Source organism: Moschus berezovskii, chromosome 19 (assembly GCF_049115385.1).
Source record: "Moschus berezovskii isolate FMDL1 chromosome 19, NW_MosBer_1.0, whole genome shotgun sequence".
Lineage (NCBI taxonomy): Eukaryota > Metazoa > Chordata > Mammalia > Artiodactyla > Moschidae > Moschus > Moschus berezovskii.
In genome coordinates this window covers 12,826,220-12,846,425 of record NC_142478.1, presented here as the reverse complement: position 1 = coordinate 12,846,425, position 20,206 = coordinate 12,826,220, and the positions used below count along the sequence as shown (strand labels likewise).

The 20,206-nt window shown below is 43.4% G+C and overlaps 1 protein-coding gene across 4 annotated transcripts in view; it reads right to left on the bottom strand.

The window, feature by feature from the left end:
- Positions 1–20,206, bottom strand: part of NR3C2 (nuclear receptor subfamily 3 group C member 2) — a 437,832-nt gene continuing 417,626 nt past the window's right edge. For all 4 annotated transcript variants that reach the window (XM_088827978.1, XM_088827979.1, XM_055405624.2 and 1 more), the window contains exon 9: positions 1–7,093. In XM_088827978.1, the coding sequence (XP_088684104.1) occupies positions 6,938–7,093 (156 nt within the window). In that variant the 3' untranslated portion in view covers positions 1–6,937. The remainder of the gene's footprint in view (positions 7,094–20,206) is intronic.

Genomic DNA, 20,206 nt, shown 5'->3' with positions numbered 1-20,206 from the left:
TGCATTCTATGAGGTCGCTAAAAGGCTGGCCCTGGGGGTCTCTGCACCCGGAAAGGACTCGCCAGATGAGAACAGAGCCAGATGGCCTGGAGGGGGGGGTTATAGCCCTCTCTTTCTGTGTAGCCATAGGAGCATCTATAGTTGGGAGTTCGGGGTGGTGGTGGGGGCACTGGATTGTTTGTGCCGTGTGTGGACATTCAACCCATTCATTCTTTCCACGGACTGACTCAAGCCAGGGGAAGTTATTTTAATGAAGGCTTTCAAGAGCAAAGAGCTCGGTCCAAGTGCAGTACGCTGGTCACACTCTTTCTCCTCTAGTGTCTTGCTTCTGGGGGCTGGTGGGGGTAAGGGCTGTTAGGAGTTGAATTGTGTACCCTCTTCCGAAATTCATATGCTGAAGTCCTAACCCCGGTACCTGAATGTGACTTCATCTGGCAACAGGATCATGGCAGATGTCATCAACTCAGATGAGGCAGGTAGGGTTGGACTGGTGTCTTTAAAGAAAGGGACAATCTGGACACTGAAACAAGCGTCAGGGAAGACAGTGTGAAGACACACAGGGAGACAATGCAACGTACAAGCCACGGAGAGAGGCCAAATCCTCCCTGAGAGGGACCCAACCCTGATGACCTCGTGATCTCAGACTTCCAGCCTCCCAGCTGGGAGACGAGACATTCCTGTTGATTTTAAGCCCCTAGTTTGTGGTACCTTGTGACATTTCTAGGAAACAAATATGGTGGCTAACAGTGCATGTTTTGAGTTAAATAAATATATATTTTTTGAAATTCCATTTTCCCTATTTTGTACCTTGCTGATGGTGAGCTCACTTGACCTCTCATGCCTCAGTCGCCAGCCATGAAATGGAGAGAGTGGTAGCAGCCTCGCTGGGGACTGTGACAAATGATGATGTGAAGCGTCTGGAGGGCACCCAGCAAGAGACAGGGTTTAGTGAATGGGGAAGATGGAGGAAGGCAGCCACAGGGTGCCTAGGGGGCTGGTCTCTGCCCCCTTCTCTCACAGCCACTCTGCTTCCCTCTAGCCTACGTGCGCCAAGGCCATGCCCTGCTCTCTCCCTCTGCCAGGAGTTCAGCAGGAGTCCACTGTCCAGTCTTCCCGTGCCTTCCCAAGGGCACTCCATGCTCTTTACCTTTTAAATAATTCATCTGGCTTAGCTGAGGCTGTTATTAGTTGTGGTGTGCAGGCTTAGTTGCCCCAAGGTATGTGGGATATTAGTTCCCCAACCAGGAATTGAACCCATGTTCCCTGCATTGGAAGACCACTTTTCAAACACTGGGCTACCAGGGAAGTCCCCCCATTCCCTTTCCCACTGGGCCCCTTATCACCTGCTCACTGGTTGTTCCCTCAAGACTCTCACCAGGCTGGGTGGCTCCTTCCCCAGCCAGACGTTCTGCGTGACTCTGAATCTTCCAGAGCCACCCGACTTTCTTGCCTCCCTCCTGTGGGAGGAAGTTATTCCAGGAGCGTGTCCTCAAACAGCTTCTGGCTTGAGCTCTGAGAAAGTCTTCTCCGATGCTTGTCAGCACTCTTTTTCCTTGACTGGCCTGGATGGTAATTTATTGCTACCCCGTCTGGGTAAGCTGGCACATTCTCCTGATGCTTTCATGTCTGGCTAAAAGTGTCTCAATCTGCTGGGTAGAATACCTTGGAGAATTCTTTCCTATCAGAAAATCAACTTGATTATAAAGAGGAGTTTTAATTTTTGCCCACCAAGAGACTTGCACTTTGGACTTCGGCATTAAGTGCTTGGGATTCACTGAGGCTGCTCAGTACCATGCGTTACAGTTTCTGGATATTTCCTTCCTTCGATGGTTTAACAGCTGCAGGTGGAACAGTTTGGAGTATGGGTAGAACACGATCTGACTCAGCTCAAGCAAGTTTTCACCATAACCCTCTCTGGATCAGGCTGGACTAGGGCACGAAGATCCATAAGAAATGGGTTTTTCCGGCCATGGAAAACTTGAAAAATCACTGTCTTGGCAACATAAACTCTATGAAAAAATACCTAAATTGTGCATGGTACATTGGTTGAATCATCCCAAATTTCACCCCTCACTGGATGCATGCCCTTATGGGTAGCCCTCCCATGCCAACTACGGGCTTGACTTGGTAATGCCAATGAAACAGAGGCAAACTTGATGCAATTAGAAGCTTGAAAAGTGCTGTACATTTCCACTGTCTTAGAACCTTGCTTATACCATGAAAATATGCCCAGACTAGCCTGATAGAGGAGAGGCCACATGGAGCAAAACTAGCTCAGACCAGTTGGCCACATGACCAGCCCAACCAATCCCAGCCTGGCCCAGACCAGCAGAACTTGCCCTGCTAGCTAACTTAGGAGAATAATAAATGATGGTTGCTTTAAACCACTCAGTGTTCGGGTGGTTTGTAACACACTGCTACTCTGCTCCTTCATTCACTTTGCTTTGGATTCAGGTTTGGTCTGAGAGTCCCTTGGAGAGCAACAGATGAAACCACTCCATCCTAAAGGAGATCAGTCCTGAATGTTCACTGGAAGGACTGATGCTGAAGCTCCAATACTTTGGCCACCTGATGCGAAAAGTCAACTCATTGGAAAAGATCCTGATGCTGGGAAAGATTGAGGGCAAGATGAGAAGCGGGTGACAGAGGATGAGATGGTTGAATGGCATCACCAACTCAATGGACATGAGTTTGAGCAAACTTCGGAAAGTAGTGAAGGACAGGGAAACCTGGAGTGCTGCAGTCCATGGGGTTGCAATGAGTCGGACACGACTTAGCAACTAACAACAGGTTTGGTTGTGTTGAATATTAAAATCCTATTTTACTCTTATCTAACATTGTTTGGGAAGCCGCTGCTTTATTTCCAAGAAAATTGCTGCAACAGCAATTGGATGATTTGATTAAGGTGCTGGAGATACTTGTAATCAAGTCATTTTAGTCTGTGGACATTTGCAGTTTATCAAAAAGTATGTGGAGCTGCCCTGGAGAAGGAAATGGCACCCCACTCCAGTATTCTTGCCTGGAAAATCCCGTGGATGGAGAAGCCTGGTGGGCTGCAGCCCATGGGGTCGCAGAGTCCAGAAACAACTGAGAGACTAACACACATGTGGAGCTGATGTTAAAATAAGGGAACAATGTTTTCTATTTGTTTGAGGGACACTAAACAAACCACTAAGTATATATGCATCACTATGCATAATTTTTACTGCCTTGGCTTTCAGTGGCTGGCTGGCTTGCTCAGTGGCAGAAACTTAGTTCTTAGCTAATGATTCCTAATGTGCAGGTGGAGCCTTTGGGTCTGAGAGCACTTTAAGAGCTTCCTAGAAATACAGGAAGGTTCCTGGCTCATTGATCCAGGAACATGCCTGCTCTATGAAGAAAGAGCACTCACTTTAACCAAGGGGGCACATCCAAGGCGCCCCATATCTAGCCATGCAGACTCAGAGACCATGATGGCTTTTGTTTAAAGTTAGAGGCTTTCTGTGAGAAACCCTGTTCCCTCATAGGTCAGACTGCATACATTCTAAGATATAAAATTACCTTCGTTTTCAATAAATTTTTACAAACAAATCTGTGCACAAAGCTCAAAAGTGTTTTTCCTGTGCTGTGTTTCATGGCTAATGTTGTGTTTCAGAAACAGATCAGTTGTATTAAAGCAAAGTTGTGTTTAACTGTCAGTCTTCTAGTTTGACTGATCGTCACTTAAACGACACATTAAAGATGTACATGAATTTCTCTTGTGGGAAATACATGTTTTCTAGTTTTCAGAGCTGATAATTCCTGACTGCTCTTTTGTAGTCTGTTTTGCTGAATGTGGTTCAGAGGAGCAGCCTGTAAGGAATGTGAGAAGCATTATGACTGATGGTGAATGGAGTCTCTTGACAGCCCAAGAGGATCTGGGGTGGGAATAAGACTCCACTGTGTGGGGAAGGACCTGGGAATGAGATGGGGCATCTGGTCTACTCAGGTGAGTCTCAAAGTCTGTAAAGTAAACAAGCTTCCGTGTGGTTGTGAAGATAAATGAGGCCATGTATGTATCGAATTTCGTGGCTACATCAGCAGTAATCATTGTCATAAAATTGTCATGGGGTATATTTCAGTGAACCAAATATCAGCACTAAGAAACAAAACATTTAACCCCCAAAAGAGTAATTAATATGTGGATAACATAGGGCTTCCTAACATGGGTGGGGGGTGGGCATGGTTATTCCATATTGGATATAGGCAGAGGGGCATATAATCCAGATTTAAAAGGCCACAAAATCCACGTGTTCCTATAGACGTTCAAATGAACTGTTTCCAAAACAACAGGTGATTAAAGTAAAGGATTTATTGTAATCTGCTTACAGTCCTTTGCAAAGACAGACATATGTTTTTGCATAAAGATATAAATTGCTTCATTTTAAACTAATTTAGTGTGTTTTTTTTAATTATATGAAGAAGTTTTGGTGAATTATGAATTGTACCAAACCAAGATTTTAAAGAGCAATATGGTACAAAAATAAGAGCAGACAGACAATTTGGACTGGGACAGGCGTTCAACAGTGGATTTAGAATATGGCTTTGCTGTTTACTCAAGCAAAGTTACCTGGAGACACACACAGAGTCAGGAACCTTGTTAATACAAAAAGCTGATGCAGACTGTCTCCATCCCAAACCCGGTTACGTCGAAATTCTGATTTCATAAAAAGTCAGTCTGAGCTAAAAGCTGCTCTTATGAAGCCATTTCTTTCCCAGAAAACCCCCAGTCTGCATGCGGTGTATTTATCACCTTCCAAGTGTGGCTTTCGTATTGCTGTGCATGTAAGTTGACTGTATTGAAAGATCTGCCTATAAATTAAATTCCTGAAATTGCAAATTATGTAAGAAAAAACTCCTCTGTCTGAGTGCAGCTTTCACAGGTTTCCCCTTGCATAAGGCAGGTGTATTCTGAGAGACAGGGTAATGTTGCCTGCATGGTGAACCCTGGAGGAAAGGGTTGATCCCAGCGCTGCCATCTCCTGGCCTTGGGGTTCCCCAGCTCTAGCTTTTAGGTTTTGGAAAAGAATAAGATTTCACTGAGTACCTGATGATTATCATCATTTTTTCAAGATTAATTTGGCCTCTATTCAAAGTAGTTTATTTAGTGCAATCATATTAAGTTTCCCCATATATATATATATATATATGTATGTGTGTGTGTGTATATATATATATATATATGTTTGTGATTTGGGGCAAGAGAAAAAGCCATAAATTGCCTCAGTGCCAAACAGATTAGTGAATTAAAAATTTTAGTGCTGCTGTCTTGCTTTTATGATCTGTAGTGTTTTTTTTTTTCCAAAACTGTTTACATATAAAATTTTATTTTTAAAACCTACCTTTTAAAAATCTAAAAACCCTCTAATTACCGTGCGGTCTCCACGCTGTTCTGACTGAACTGTGCCCAGGGGCATCTTCCAAGTGCCTCCTGCCATGACCTACGTGTTCCTGTGACCAGTTCCAGGAGTGCAACACCCTCTTCTGTGACCGGAAGTGAACATTTCACCTTTTGCAGACAGAGAGAGTGCATGGAATTTTTCCCCGTTCCCCTCCCCCCAAAGGAGAAAACTCAATTTCTAAAATGGGATGAGGATGCGCACTCTGAGCCACAGCCTTTCCAGTCTCTCTAATAAAGTGGATTCTGCTTCTTGAGGGGAAAGAGGCAGCTTTCCTAAAGCCACAGCACTCCTGGGACATCCTCTCACAGGGGTGTCGTCGAAGGACGCCTTCAAGGAGCTGCAGACACCATGCTGCGCCGTCCCCACTGGAAGGAGGATGGAGCCGAAGCCGGAAAATGCACTCAAGTCCCACGAACACCCCAAGCGGGAGACCAAGGACAAAACCAAAGTACAGAAGAATTAGAAAGGCTTAGAGACAACCGAAGAGGTTTAAGTGTGGTTATTTACAACAGAGACTGTAAAATGGTAAATTAGATATGGAGCTAAAAAAGGCACAGCTTTCCCTTTCTTAAATACACTGTAAACGGTTCATGATGCATGCAGGACATTTCACTTTACAAAAAAAAAATTTTTTTTTTACCTTGTTGGTTTAGACAAAGATAGTACTTAAATAGTCTCCAGCAAAATAGAATTCTTTCAAAAATACTTTCCCATTCATCCTATTAACCATTAAAGTTTTTTATGTGTCTCATTTACAAAAGTTCCTTATACCTTATTTTAGGTCCTTCACAATTTATACATACAATAATGTACAGCACAGCAAAAGACTGCAAAAATTATCTGTAAAGCCAACACAATAGATACTAGAAATTGAAACCAAGGCATTTTTCTGAACATCTTATCCATTCTAATTAAATAATAAGTGGAGAGGGTGTGGATACCAGTGATGCAGAAAGACGTGGGTGAAGACGCACCCCTGTGGGAGCTGCCGGTCCACTCCACGTGCTCCGTTATTACACAACAGGGATCTGTATATATTTTTTCTTTTTTTGTTTTTTTAAATAACAAAAGAATATTAATGCCCCATATTGACTATACGTTTTTATGTGCAAACCAAGGGTGAGCTTGAAAAAGTTCGTTAGTCCTTGAACCCTTTTAACACAAGCGAACGATACCAGAAACTGCATGGCATAGTTAAAACTTCCATCTGTTAAAATATCAAAATCAGAAAGTTATTGACTAGATATGGCTTTTCATCCAGAGGAACAGGAACATGTTTCTAAGCACTGGGGGTTGGAGAAGGAAGAACCTTCCAGACTGTGCAGGTCTCGCCAAAGCCACGTCACCCTGCCTGCCTGCCTCCCAACCCTTGACATGATTTTCAACTTGAGAAACTGCTGAACAAGTGGGAATAAACCATCATGTGTGTCAAAAATAGGATTTTTCTTGGGTCCTTCGTGGGTGTGGAACAACACGGGGAAACTTAAGGCAAAGTTCTTCTTGTGAGACGTCTCCCGTCACTTCCTGTGAAAGTAAAGGGTCTTGGCATTCCCGGACTCCACCTTTGGCAGCTGGTCACTGATGATCTCCACCAGCATCGCTGGGAACTCCACTTTCAGAGCCTGGGACTCCCGGAAGGTATAGAAGCAAAATTCCAACAAGTCGCTCACCAGCTGCAACAGACAGACAGAGGGCCGTGACGTCGAAGCCTGATTCCCACTCTGGCCTGCAGCCGGAGCAATGTTCATAAACCCTACCGTGTCTACAAAGCCGCCCAACTCACGTGGCTAAGTCATCCGTCTTGGGGGAGGAAGATGGATGTATCTGCTGCATGAGGTATGCCCTTTGTGCAAAACAGATTCCAGTGGAGCTGTGTCATGGTTGGTTCTTAAACATTATCAGTGGCTCAGGGCCAGTAACAGAGTCCAGAGTGGCAGCAAACATCACTGATTCTCATTTCTAAGTGTGGAGTTGGGTGGGGCAGGTATTAGTACGTTTGTGTAGCTCTGGACCCTGGCACTGAGCCTTCCCCAGCCTCTAAGGCCTGACCAGGCCCTGCTAGTGGAGCTGTGGCTGCTGGGGGGCCAGACTCCTTCCTTCAGGACCCCAGTCCTGAGCTGGGGGCTGAGAAGTCTTTCTTAAGGTGGAACTGACATATAACTTGGTGGGAGTTTAAGGTATACAAGGGGTAGATTTGACACACTTATTGCAACATGAACATATCTATTAAGGTACATCATTACCTTTTCTTTTTATGGTGAGAACTTTTAGATCTCACTGAGCAGCTTTCCAGTGTATAACACAGCATTATTCCTACAGCCACCATGCTGTATACTAGAGCCCCAGAACTTGTTCCTCTAGAACTGGAAATTTGTACTCTTTGACCAATATCTCATTTCCCCCACCTTCTGGTAACCGCCATTCTACTGTTTCTATTAGTTTGCTTTTTTAGGTTCCACATGTAAGTGAGGTTGTACAGTAGGAGTTTTCTGTCTGATTTATCTCACTGAGCATAATCCTCCCTGGGCTTCCCTGGTGGCTCAGATTAGGTAAAGAATCCGCCTGCAGTGCCGGAGACCTGGGTTTGGTCCCTGGGTTGGGAAGATCCCCTGGAGGAGAGCATGGCAACCCACTCCAGTATTCTTGCCTGGAGAATCCCATGGACAGAGGAGCCTGCGGGCTACAGTCCATGGGGTTGCACGAGTCAGACACAACTGAGCACACAGCACAATCTTCCCTAGGTGCATCCATGTTGTTGCAAATAGTGGCATTTCCTTGTTTCTCATTATCTCATGATAATATTCCTCTGTGTGTGTGTGTATAATATATATTGATGTATTTTATACATATATATAATATTATCTATCCATTCATCCATTCTCAGTCACTCTGAGAACATGAAAACATCAAGGGAAACTGTGTCTTGCCACCTGTCCAGACATCTTCCCTCCTCTGTGACCCAAGGACTTTGCTATCCTCCTGGATCTGAACTACATCCAATTCTGTAAGTTAAAAAAAAAGACAAACCCACAAATGCAGTATAGCATTACTGGTTGCTTACTAGGAATATAATTTCAAATCAGAAAGTATACATTCTAATTTTTCTTGAGTTAATTCCATGTCCTATTATGGGAAAAATGACTTTTGGTCATTTCCCACTGTATTAAAGTAGGTAATACTACCATAACGTCATAAAATAACTTCCATCTTAATAAAGTGGTTTTCACTTTATTAAGTGAAAATCTGTAACTTTCCCTCAATATTAAAAAGAAAAAAAGGCAATCTGCAGGCTTAAATTGAGGCAGGTAGTAAATAGCTGTGTGGTAAAGGCCTTCAAAACAAACCAGGAATCCCAGAAAACCCATGGGGAGCAATATCTGATGCTTGTTTTTTGCCTGAATATGCCCTCAGTCTGAAGACTGGTATCTCCCTAGGCAGGTTCCAAGGACTGAACTCTCTGTACCCACAGAAAGTTGAGGCCTCATAAACTGTGAGACAGCGTGAGGCACTCTCTGCTCTGGCTTGTTCAGGCACACACGTGCTTGCTTAGTGAATGACAAGCTTCAACTTCCCCATCGGTAAAATGGGAGCAAGAAGAGTATCTGCTGCTATTGGGACATCCCTGCTGGTCCAATGGTTAAGAGCCCCCATGTTTCCAATGCAGGGGGCACGGGTTTGATCCCTAGTCAGGGGACTAAGAGCCCACATGCCATGTGGCACAGAAAAAAAAAAAAAAGGATCTGCTGCATGAGCTTGCAGGAGTGACTGAATCTGTGAACTGGCATGAAGTAGGCACTGAACGGGCACCAATCTGCAATCATCCTTTCCCTCTTCCCAGACTCCTTCCACCATCACCTTTCTCTGCAAACTGGGACACAGTTTGCACGACCTGCTCTGGAGCATCTTTGTGTAACGGTTCTCAGGTCCCCCTTTCTATAAAATGTGAGATGTGGGAACTTTACGTTTGGCCTTTCCTGGAAAGAGACTCTTGAACAAGATCTGCAATGGCAAATTTGCTTGATTGTTTCAGGTGGTGGGCCAGTGGCCATGAGAACTAAAAGTCATGCTGGGTCTTGCTCACTAGACTTGGTGCCACAAAGAAGTCTCACCGTGGATGGCAAGGCATGCCTGTCAGTGGCACCGGCCAAGGGCACTTGGGACCTAGTTTAAGTTCACCCTGGTCTCTGCCCCTGCTGCCCCCGAGGTCCCTCTGTGTGGGCACCTGCAGGACTGGGAAGGAGAATGTTTCTTCATCCAAGTTTTTAGGTTGTATCAGCTCCCGAGTAGAACAGCAGAGCTCTGCCACACCCAACGTGTCTTTGGGGATGGGATGGGCTCACATCCAGAGAGAAAGGCTCCCCGTGGCTCAGAGTGTCTGGGGAGGGCTGAGGTCTTACCCACCTCTCATCCATCCATCCCAGCGAGGGCACCTAACCCCAGACCAGGTGCTGGGACCCTCAGTGGACAGGACAGAATCCTATTCTACTGGGAGGAGACGTCAGCGCAGGAGGTCAGGTGTGGCCGGTGCTGGCGAGGGGAGGAGGATGGTGGTCAGAGTGAAAAGGGGACCTTGGTACGTGGCCCGAGGACAGTGGAGTGGGGTCTCTCTGCGGATTCAGAGCAGCAGGAAGCTTGTGGGCGGCACCTGCTGGCCGACAGACTACATCCCTGACACGTCAGCTGAGGGCCAGGGCCACTTAAGGGTTTCTGTCTGCAAATAGGCGACAGCACTGCTGACTTCTAAATGCGATGAGAGATGAGGAGGCAGAGGCAGTCAGTCTGTGAACCTGAAGTAGCATGCAGGGGAGCACGTCTGTGAGTCTGTGAATGGGGACAGGCCCCGTGTCTTTAGCAGCCACATGAGCGTCACCTAGGGGATGCTGAGCAAACGGACCAGATGGAGAGAGGGCAGGCCAGGGGCTCGGTGGGTCTTCCCGACAGGCTGGTTGGGGCAAGTGTCCTAGGTGCTGCTATGGCCCTGCGTATCATAACCAGGGGCTGGCATTTCCTGCCCGCCTCTGGACCACGGACAAGGAAAGCAGCTCGTTTCCAGTCATGAGCTTCTGTTCCAAAGAGATGTCAGCTGCTGAGGGAGGGGGGCTCACGTGGGATAGCCTCTGACCCTGAAAACACCTGGAGGGGGACCCCATTACCACTAACTGCTCTTAGGAAAGGGTTCACTGCTTGCTGTTGGGGTGGCCAAGATGCCCAGAAGCTACCAGAAGGTGCTAGCTGCCTCACAAGCCTGCCTGACTCACTGCCCTCAGAGGGCTGCAAAGCTCTGAAGACCCCAACCCAGCAGAACCTGGGCTGGTGGCTGCAGTTGGTAGGGTCAGGGAACATCTGAGAATAAAAGTCAAGAGCCCCTGGTCCAGGCTGTAGGACCTGCCTGCCAGGCACCTGCTGACCCACAGCATCCTCCCACAGCCAGTGCACCAGGTGTCCCTGGCCCTTCAAAGATGCTGAGGCACCTGCTGCTGCAGTAGGTACAAGGGAATTATCCCTCTTGGAGAAAGACAAGGCACAGGAAGAGTATTGGTCAGAGCATGAGGTGGGGACTAGATTCTGAGAGCTCGAGATTCACATTTTGTTACATCGGCAGGAATGCTGACCCAACAGAATGTACACCAGTTCCTGAGACAAACTGCTGTTTCATGGCGACACATCTCTTGGTCACGCTGCACTTATGCTGCATGAGTCTCCTGGGTGTCAGCCCCTGTGTGCAGCAGGTGGCATCTCTGTCCAAGCCCAGAGGAGCCAGGAAACACAGGGACAATGAGGCATGTGTGATGCACGTCCCTCACGAGGCACCGTCCTGTCCTCTGGCCCAGCCACAGAGAAGTGGTGGGGGCGGGCAGGCCACAGTCAACGACCTGGAAGGTCGGTAAGTGCCAGGCGAGAGGGAGAGTCAAGAAGCCTAACTATAATCAGCAATAAGAGTCCACACAAATTACGCAGGCCAAAAGGGAATGGCAGGGTATATTTACAGTACTGAAAGGGAAAAATCTACAACCAAGGTTATTGTACCCAGCAAGGATCTCATTCAAAATTGATGGAGAAATAAAACGGAACTTATATAGTCAAGAGATACAAGAGAAGAAAAAGATCTACAAAATCAACCCCAAACAATTAAAAAAATGGCAACAGGAACATATATATCAATAATTACTTTAAATATAAACAGATTAAATGCTCCAACCAAAAGACACAAACTGGCTGAATAGATACAAAAACAAGACCCATATATATGCTGTCTACAAGAAACCCCCTTTGAACCTAAAGACACATATAGACTGAAAGTGAGAGGATGGAAAACCATATTCCATGCAAATGGGAAGCAAAAGACAGCTGGAGTAGCAATCCTCATATCAGACAAAATAGACCTTAAAATAAATTACAAGAGATAAGGAAGGACACTATATAATGGTCAAGGGATCAATCTAAGAGGAAGACATAAGAATTGTAAATATCTATGCACCCAACATAGGAGCACCTCAATACATAAGACAAACACAGACATAAAAGGAGAAACTTACAGTAACACATTAATAGTAGAAGACTTTAACCCCTCACTTACACCAATGGACAGATCATCCAAACAGAAAATTAAAAGGAAACACAAGTCTTAAGTGATACATTAGATGAGATGGAGCTCATTGATATCTTCAGGACATTCCGTCCAAATGTATAATACACCTTCTTCTCAAGTGCACGTGGAACATTATCCAGGATAGACTACATCTTGGGTTACAAATCAAACCTCAGCAAATTTAAGAAAACTGAAATCGTATCAAGCATCTTCTCCAACCAAAACACTATGAGACTAGATATCAATTACAAGAAATAAACTGTAAGAAACACAAACACATGGAGATTAAACAGCACATTTCTAAATAACCAACAGGTTACTGAAGAAATCAAAAGGGAAATAAAAAAAATTTCTAGAAACAAATGACAATGAAAACACAACTCAAAACCTATGGGATGCAGCAAAAGCAGTTCTAAGAGGGAAGTTTACAGCACCACAATCCTACCTCAAGAAACAAGAAAAACAGACAACCTAACTTTACAACTAAAACAACCGGGAAAAAAAGAATAAAAACCCCCAAAATTAGTAGAAGGAAAGAAATCATAAAGATCAGAGCAGAAATAAATGAAAAAGAAATGAAAGAAACAATAGTAAAGATTAATCAAGTTAAAAGCTGGTTCTTTCAGAAGATAAACAAAATTGACAAACCTTCAGCCAGACTCATCAAGAAAAAAAGAGTCAAATCAACAAAATTAGAAATGAAAAAGGAGAGGTTACAGCAGACAATGCAGAAATACAAAGGATTATAAGAGACTATTATGAACAACTACGTGGCAATAAAATGGATAACCTGCAAGAAACGGACAGATTCTTTGAAAAGCTCAACCTTCCAAGACTGAACCAGGAAGAAATAGAAATTATGAACAACCCAATTACAAGCAGGGAAATTGAAGCTTAGATCAATAATCTCCCAAAAAACAAAAGCCCAGGACCAGATGGCTTCACAGGAGAATTCTATCAAACATTTGCCTATCCTAAAACTTTCAAAAAACTGCAGAGGAAGAAACACTTCCAAACTCATTCTACAAGGCCATCATCACCCTGATGCCAAAACCAGACAAAGACAACACAGAAAAAGAAAACTGCAGGCCAGTATCACTGATGAACATAGAGGCAAAATCCTCAACAAAACTTTAGTAAACAGAATTCAGCAACACATAAAAAAGTTCACACACCATGATCAAGTTGGGTTTATTCCAGGGATGCAAGGAGTCTTCAATATATGCAAATCAATCAATGTGACACACCATATTAACAAACTGAAAGATAAAAACCATATGATAATCTCAATAGATGCAGAAAAAGCCTTTGACAAAATTCAGCACCCATTTATGATTAAAACTTCAAAAAATGGGCATACAAGGAACCTACCTCAACACAGTAAAGGCCATATATGATAAGCCTACAGCAAACATTATTCTCAATGGTGAAAAACTGAATGCATTCCCCCAAAGATCAGGAAGAAGACAAAGGCGTCCACTTTCACTGCTACTAGTCAACATAATTCTGGAAGTCCTAGCTACAGCAGTCAGAGAAGAAAAAGAGAGAAAAGGAATCCAGATCGGAAAAGAAGTAAAGCTCTCACTCTTTGTAGATGACATAATACTGTACATAGAAAACCCTAAAAATAGTATCAGAAAATGACTAGAGCTAATCAGTGAATTTAACAAAGTTGCAGGATATAAAATCAATACGCAGAAATCAATTTTGCATTTCTATATACTAACAATGAAAAATCAGAAAGAGAAATTAAGGAATCAATCCCATTCACCACTGCAACAAAAAGAATTAAATACCTAGGAATAAACTTACCTAAGGAGACAAAAAAAGTACACAGAATATTATAAGACACTAATAAAAGAAATCAAAGACAACAAACAGATGGAGAGATATTCCATGTTCCTGAGTAGGAAGAATCAATACTGTGAAAATGACTACACTACCAAATGCAATCTACAGATCAAGTGTGATCCCTATCAAATTACCAATGGCATTTTTCACAGAACTAGAACAAAAAATTTCACAATTCGTATGGAAACACAAAAGATCCCGAATAGCCAAGCAGTCTTGAGAAAGAATGGAGCTGGAGGAATCAACCTTCCTGACTCCAGATTATACTACAAAGCTACAGCCATCAAGACAGTATAGTACTGGCACAAAGACAGAAATATAGATCAATGGAACAAGACAGAAAGCTCAGAAATAAACCCATGCACCTATGGGTACCTTATTTTTGACAAAGGAGGCAAGAATATACAATGGGGCAAAGAAAGCCTCTTTAATAAGTGGTGCTGGGAAAACTGGACAGCTACAAGTAAAAGAATGAAATCAGAACACTTCCTAACACCATACACAAAGATAAACTCAAAATGGATTAAAGACCTAAATGTAAGACCAGAAACTATAAAACCCTTAGAGGAAAACAGAGACATAGAAAAACTCAATGACACAAAGCAAGATCCCTCTATGACTCACCTCCTAGAGTAATGGAAATAAAAACAAAAGTAAACAAGTGGAACCTGATTAAACTTAAAAGTTTTTGCACAGCAAAGGAAACTACAAGCAAGGTGAAAAGACAACCCTCGGAATGGGAAAAAATAAATGAAACAGCTGACAAAGGATTAATTTTCAAAATATATAAGCAGCTCACGCAATACCAGAAAAACAAACAGCTCAAACAAAAGTGGAAAAAGATGTAAACAGACATTTCTCCAAAGATGACATACTAATGGCTAACAAACACATGAAAAGATGCTCAACATTGCTCATTATTAGAGAAATCAAAACTACAATGAGATATCACCTCACACCATTCAGAATGGCCTTCATCAAAAAGTCTACAAACAATAAATGCTGGAGAGGGTGTGGAGAAAAGGGAACGCTCTGGCACTGTTGGTGGGAATGTAAATTGATACAGCCACTATGGAAGATGGTATCAGTTCAGTTCAGTTGCTCAGTCATGTCTGACTCTCTGCGACCCCATGAATCACAGCATGCCAGGCCTCCCTGTCCATCACCAACTGCTGGAGTTCACTCAAACTCATGTAGGAAGATGGTATGGAGACTCCTTAAAAAACTAGGAATAAAACCACCATATGACTCAGCAACCCCTTTTCAAGTCATATACGCTGAGGAAACCAAAATTGAAAAAGACACATGTACCCCATTGTTCACTGCAGCACTATTTACAACAGCTAGAACATGGAAGCAACCTAGATGCCCATCGACAGATGAATGGATAGAGAAGCTGTGGTACATATACACAATGGAATATTCAGTTCAGTTCAGTTGCTCAGTCGTGTCCGACTCTTTGCTTACTCAGCCATAAAAAGGAATGCATTTGAGTCAGTTTTAATGAGGTAGATGAACATAGAACCTATTGTACAGAATGAAATAAGTCAGATAAATACCGTTCTAACGCATATATACAGAATCTAGGAAAATGGCACTGAAGAATGTATTTACAGGGCAGCAGTGGAGAAACAGACATAGAGACAGACTTATGGACACGGGGAGAGGGGAGGAGAGGGTGAGATGTGTGGAGAGAGTGACATGGACACTTACATCCCCATATGTAAAACAGATAGCCAACGGGAAGTTGCTGTATGGCTAAGAAACTCAAACAGGGGCTCTGTATCAACCTAGAGGGGTGTGATGGGGCGGGAGATGGGAGGGAGGTTCCAAAGGGAGGAGATATATGTATACCTATGGCTGATTCATATTGAGATTTGACAGAAAACAACAAAATTCTGTAAAGTAATTATCCTTCAATTAATAAATAAATTTATTTTAAAAAAGAGTCCTTATTATTAGGAATCAAAGAAAGCCCTCTGTGTTGACTTTTCATTCCGTACAAAATGCATCTGGTTGGGAGCACAGAAGTTTAGCTGCCTGCTCAGCATGACTGATCGAGAGCCCATGTCAGGGCCACAGCTGTCAGGGGGAGGGAGGCACACAGAAGCCTGGCAAGGTCCAGTGGGACTAGCGGCTTTTTGCTTGCTCGCCTTGGATGCTACCGGGTTTGGTCAGTGCCTCTTCCTTACTCTCTCCAATGAGTCGCCACTGCCTGTGGCAGGTTGATAGCTGGGCCCTGCTCCCACCTTGAACTGAGGTCGTCTGTGGGGGGCAGGGGTACACCAAGAAGGGTCCAGCCCTGTTGTTCTAAGGTTACAACCAGTGAACAGTGATGGGGCACCTGAAAGATACAGCTTCTCTGCAGAAGGGCCCCCTGTGTTGTCAACGGCAAATAAACTAGCTGCTGACTCCAGAACTTTGACCTAATTAGGATGGAGCTTTTGCTTGAATAGAGCATTGGGCAGGGTGGGAGTTGGGTGGGTGGTTAGGCTTTATTTGCAAAGATCAGAATTCTAGCCAGATATACTGATAGGGGGCAAAAGATACACAGCTTCAGCTCTCAATACTGCAGCAGTAATAGAAACAATCAGCAACCGTTTACCTTCGTTGTTCCAGCAAGAGCCTTGTGAGTGCTGGAAAACGATGCAAGGAGTCTGGCCTTTGTTCAAAACCCCCCAACCTCCACCCAGCGTGGGCTAGTGTGGGAGATGCCAGGGTGTGCACAGGTGGGGCGCTCCGTGGCCAGGCAGGATTGCTTCTCTATGGCCGGTGATGTCTCAGCAAAATGAGATGGTAACAAAGCCCCCTCCTACCCTGATTTAGTAGCATTTGCTTCTACACCCAAAAGAAAATATAACCTTTAACAACAAGGTTAGACTCTTTACTCATGGGTTCCCATGGAAAACCCAGGCCCTGCAGTGAGGCTACCCTACTCAGTATTCCTGGCAGGGTCTCCTAGAGGCTGAGTTTAGGAGAGTCCTAAGAGGCCTCCTAGATGCAACCGCGAGAAGTATCAGAAAGAGACCATCACAGAGTACTATCAGTATCATGATAGCCTATAGTGCATCCTCTTTTTTTGTCTCCCCTTTGCAACAAAGAATTAGTCATCCATTTGTGAACAAAAGCTCCTTTGTGGAACTCTGGAATTCTTGGGAGAAGTCTTGCCCACCTGTGCATCTGGTAGTAGGCAGGCATATTTTGGCAAGGACTACGAAACCAGTGAACCTGCCTGAAGCCCTCTTGCCATGGTTGAGAAAATACCTGGAGACTGCTGACCTGGCCAGTTACCCACCGACAAAGAAGGAACTGCAGAAAACCAGCCTTCCCAAGGGGAGATTCCAGCATAGCACTGAAGCAACAGACACAAGCGAGTCTGTAAGTACTGGAGATGGAAAGAAGTTTACTAGTGTTCCTCCAACCCCTGGCAACACGGTGTGGGGTCACATTATTAGGTGGCAGTGCCCTGTCCCTCAAGGGAAAGGTGAGTGAGTGCCTGGCTACCCTGGTGTTGCAGGTCACAGCTGGAGAAACCTGTTTCTTTACAGTAACCCCCAGAGAACTGAGGTGGACCTCCATGACTGGAAGGAGGAGGGAGGAGACTGGGAAAGAGACAGGAAGGAATATCAAAGGACATTAAAGGCACACATTCTTTAAAGTCTACTCATGAGCTTCTGTGAACACTACACCTGGAGATCTCCCGAGAGAGTCCACAAGTACCCCCAAATCCCCATGTGCTAAACTCGCAATTCCCCTGCCTCTGTGGCTGGCATCTTGCGCTCAGTCCTAAACGTGGTGGGGAAGAAGGAAGCTCCAGTAGACAAGAAGTGTGCTCAGAAAACACGCCGCGATCTGTGGGCAAGGGAGAAACCACGAACTCCTACAGCAGCACCACCTTCTGGAAACAAAAGAAGGGTCTAGTAGTCAGCCTGTGACACTGTCAGAACAAGACAAAAGCTGAAGAATTCTGCCACCATAGGAAGCAAATGGAGTGGAAAGATGTACCCACACAAAGGCAGACAAGTTCCAAGTAAGAGCATCAATGAACAGAATATCCCATCTGAAGGCAACGAGCAGTAGTTTAAGGCAGTATCTGTCATTTCAAGTGCAAAAAAATGCATTGCCGAACTGCAGGAAACATGAAAAATCGAGAAAACATGTCATCACTAAAAGACAGTAATTCCCTAAAAACTGAGATCAAAAGCATGGGCTTTTGCAATCTAACCAAATTCAAGAATAGCTGTTTCGAACAAACTCAGTGAGCTATAAGAGAACTCAAACAATTTAACAAGATTATGAAAAAATACAGGTTAAAAGTGAGTAATTTACCAAAGAAACATAAATCATAAAAAAGAGCCAAGCAGAAATTCTGGAGCTGAGGAGCTCATGGAGTGAAATGAAAAATGCTACAGAGAGCATCAGCAGTGGAGCAGAATTAAGGAAGAAATAAAAAGTGAGTCAGAAGATTTCAAATACCCATGTTAAAGGAAAACAAAGGAAAAAGAATGAAAAACTCTGAAGAAAGCCTGTGGGATTGGGATTCCATCAAAAAACCTAACGTTAGAAAAATCAGGGTTCCAAAAGGAGGAGAGAGGGATATGGGGAAGAAAATTTATTTAAAGAAATAGCTGAGAACTTCCCAAACCTGAAGAGAGAAATGGACGTCCAAGTTCACAAGGTTACTCTAAGACACATTATAATGAAATTGTCAAATATCCAAAATAATGAATTCTAAAAATAGCGGGGGTGGGGTGGAGTGGGAGGAGCAGGAGAAGATTGTAACCTGCAAAGGAACTTCCATTAGACTCTCAGAAGATTTATCAGTAGAAACCCTACAGATCAGGAGAGAGTGGAATCAGATATTCAAACTGTTGAGAGAAAAGAATTACCAGCCAAGACCTACCCGCCAAAATTATCTTTCAAATATGCAGGAGAAAAAGACTTTCTAAGACAGACAAAAACTGAGAGAGTTCATCACCACGAGACCCACCCTGCAAGAAATGCTGAAAGGAGTACTTTAAGCTGAAATGAACAGATGCTAATCAGTGACATGAAAACACATGACTATACAACACACCGGTAAAAGGTTAATATACAGTCAAATTTAGAAAATCCCAATTCTGTAACAGGATGGAATGTCAACCACTTTACTATAAAGGTCAAAGGAAAAGAATATTAAAAGTAACTATTATAGTGACTACAATGTGCTAAAGACACAATATAAAAAGAGGTAGATAATGACATAAAAATATACAAGTGGAGTTAGGTTGCTATGAACCTAAAATGAACTGTTTTATCTATGCAATGTCTTATGTAAGCCTCATGGTAACCACAAACCAAAAAACCTACAGCAGATGCACAAGAGATAAAAGGGAAACAGAGCATACCAAAATGGAAAATTACCAATTTACAAAGATAGGCAGAAACAGAGTAAAAGAAACAATGGAAATACAAAGCAACCAGAAAAAACTGAACAGGATCACATTACTAAGTCCTTACATTACCAATAACAACTCTAAGTACAAATGGACTGAATTTACCATCAAAAGACAGAGTGGCTAGATGGGTAAAAAAGTAAGACCCAGCTATATGCCGCCTACAAGAGACTCACTTCAGCTTTAAGGTGGCACTCATGCAGGCTCAGAGTTAAAGGATGGAAAGAGACATTCCATGCAAGCAGAATCCAAATGAAAGTGAGAGTAACTATTCTCATAATAGACAAAATAGACTTTAAGTAAAAAATGGTAACAAGAATCAAAGAAGGTCAATATATGATGATAATGTGGTAAATTCATGAAGAAAACATAACCATTGTGTATATATATACTTACATATGCAATATCAGAGCACCTAAATATATTAAGCAAATATTAACATATCTGAGGGGGGACATATACAACAATCCGATAATAGTAAAGGACTCAAACATCCTCCTTTCAGCAAGGAAGAGATCATCCAAACTGAGCCAGTAAGAAAACACTGGACTTGAACCATAACACTAATCCAAAGAGACCTAAGAGAACATTCCCTGCAACAGAAGTAGAATATACATTCATCTCTGGGGAACATGGAACATTCTCCAGGAATGACCATATGATAGTCACAAAACAAGTCTGGGCAAATTTAAGGAGAGTGAAATCATACAAAGTATCATTTCTGACCACAGAGTTATTAAATTAGAAATCAGTACAAGGAAAGTCAGCAGATCTACACATCTGTAGAAATTAAACAACACATTCCTAACAACAAATGTGTTAAAGAAGAAATAAAAAGGGAAATTAAAATGTATCTTAAATGAAAATGGAAACAATACACCAAGACCTATGGGATGCTGCAAGAGCAGTTC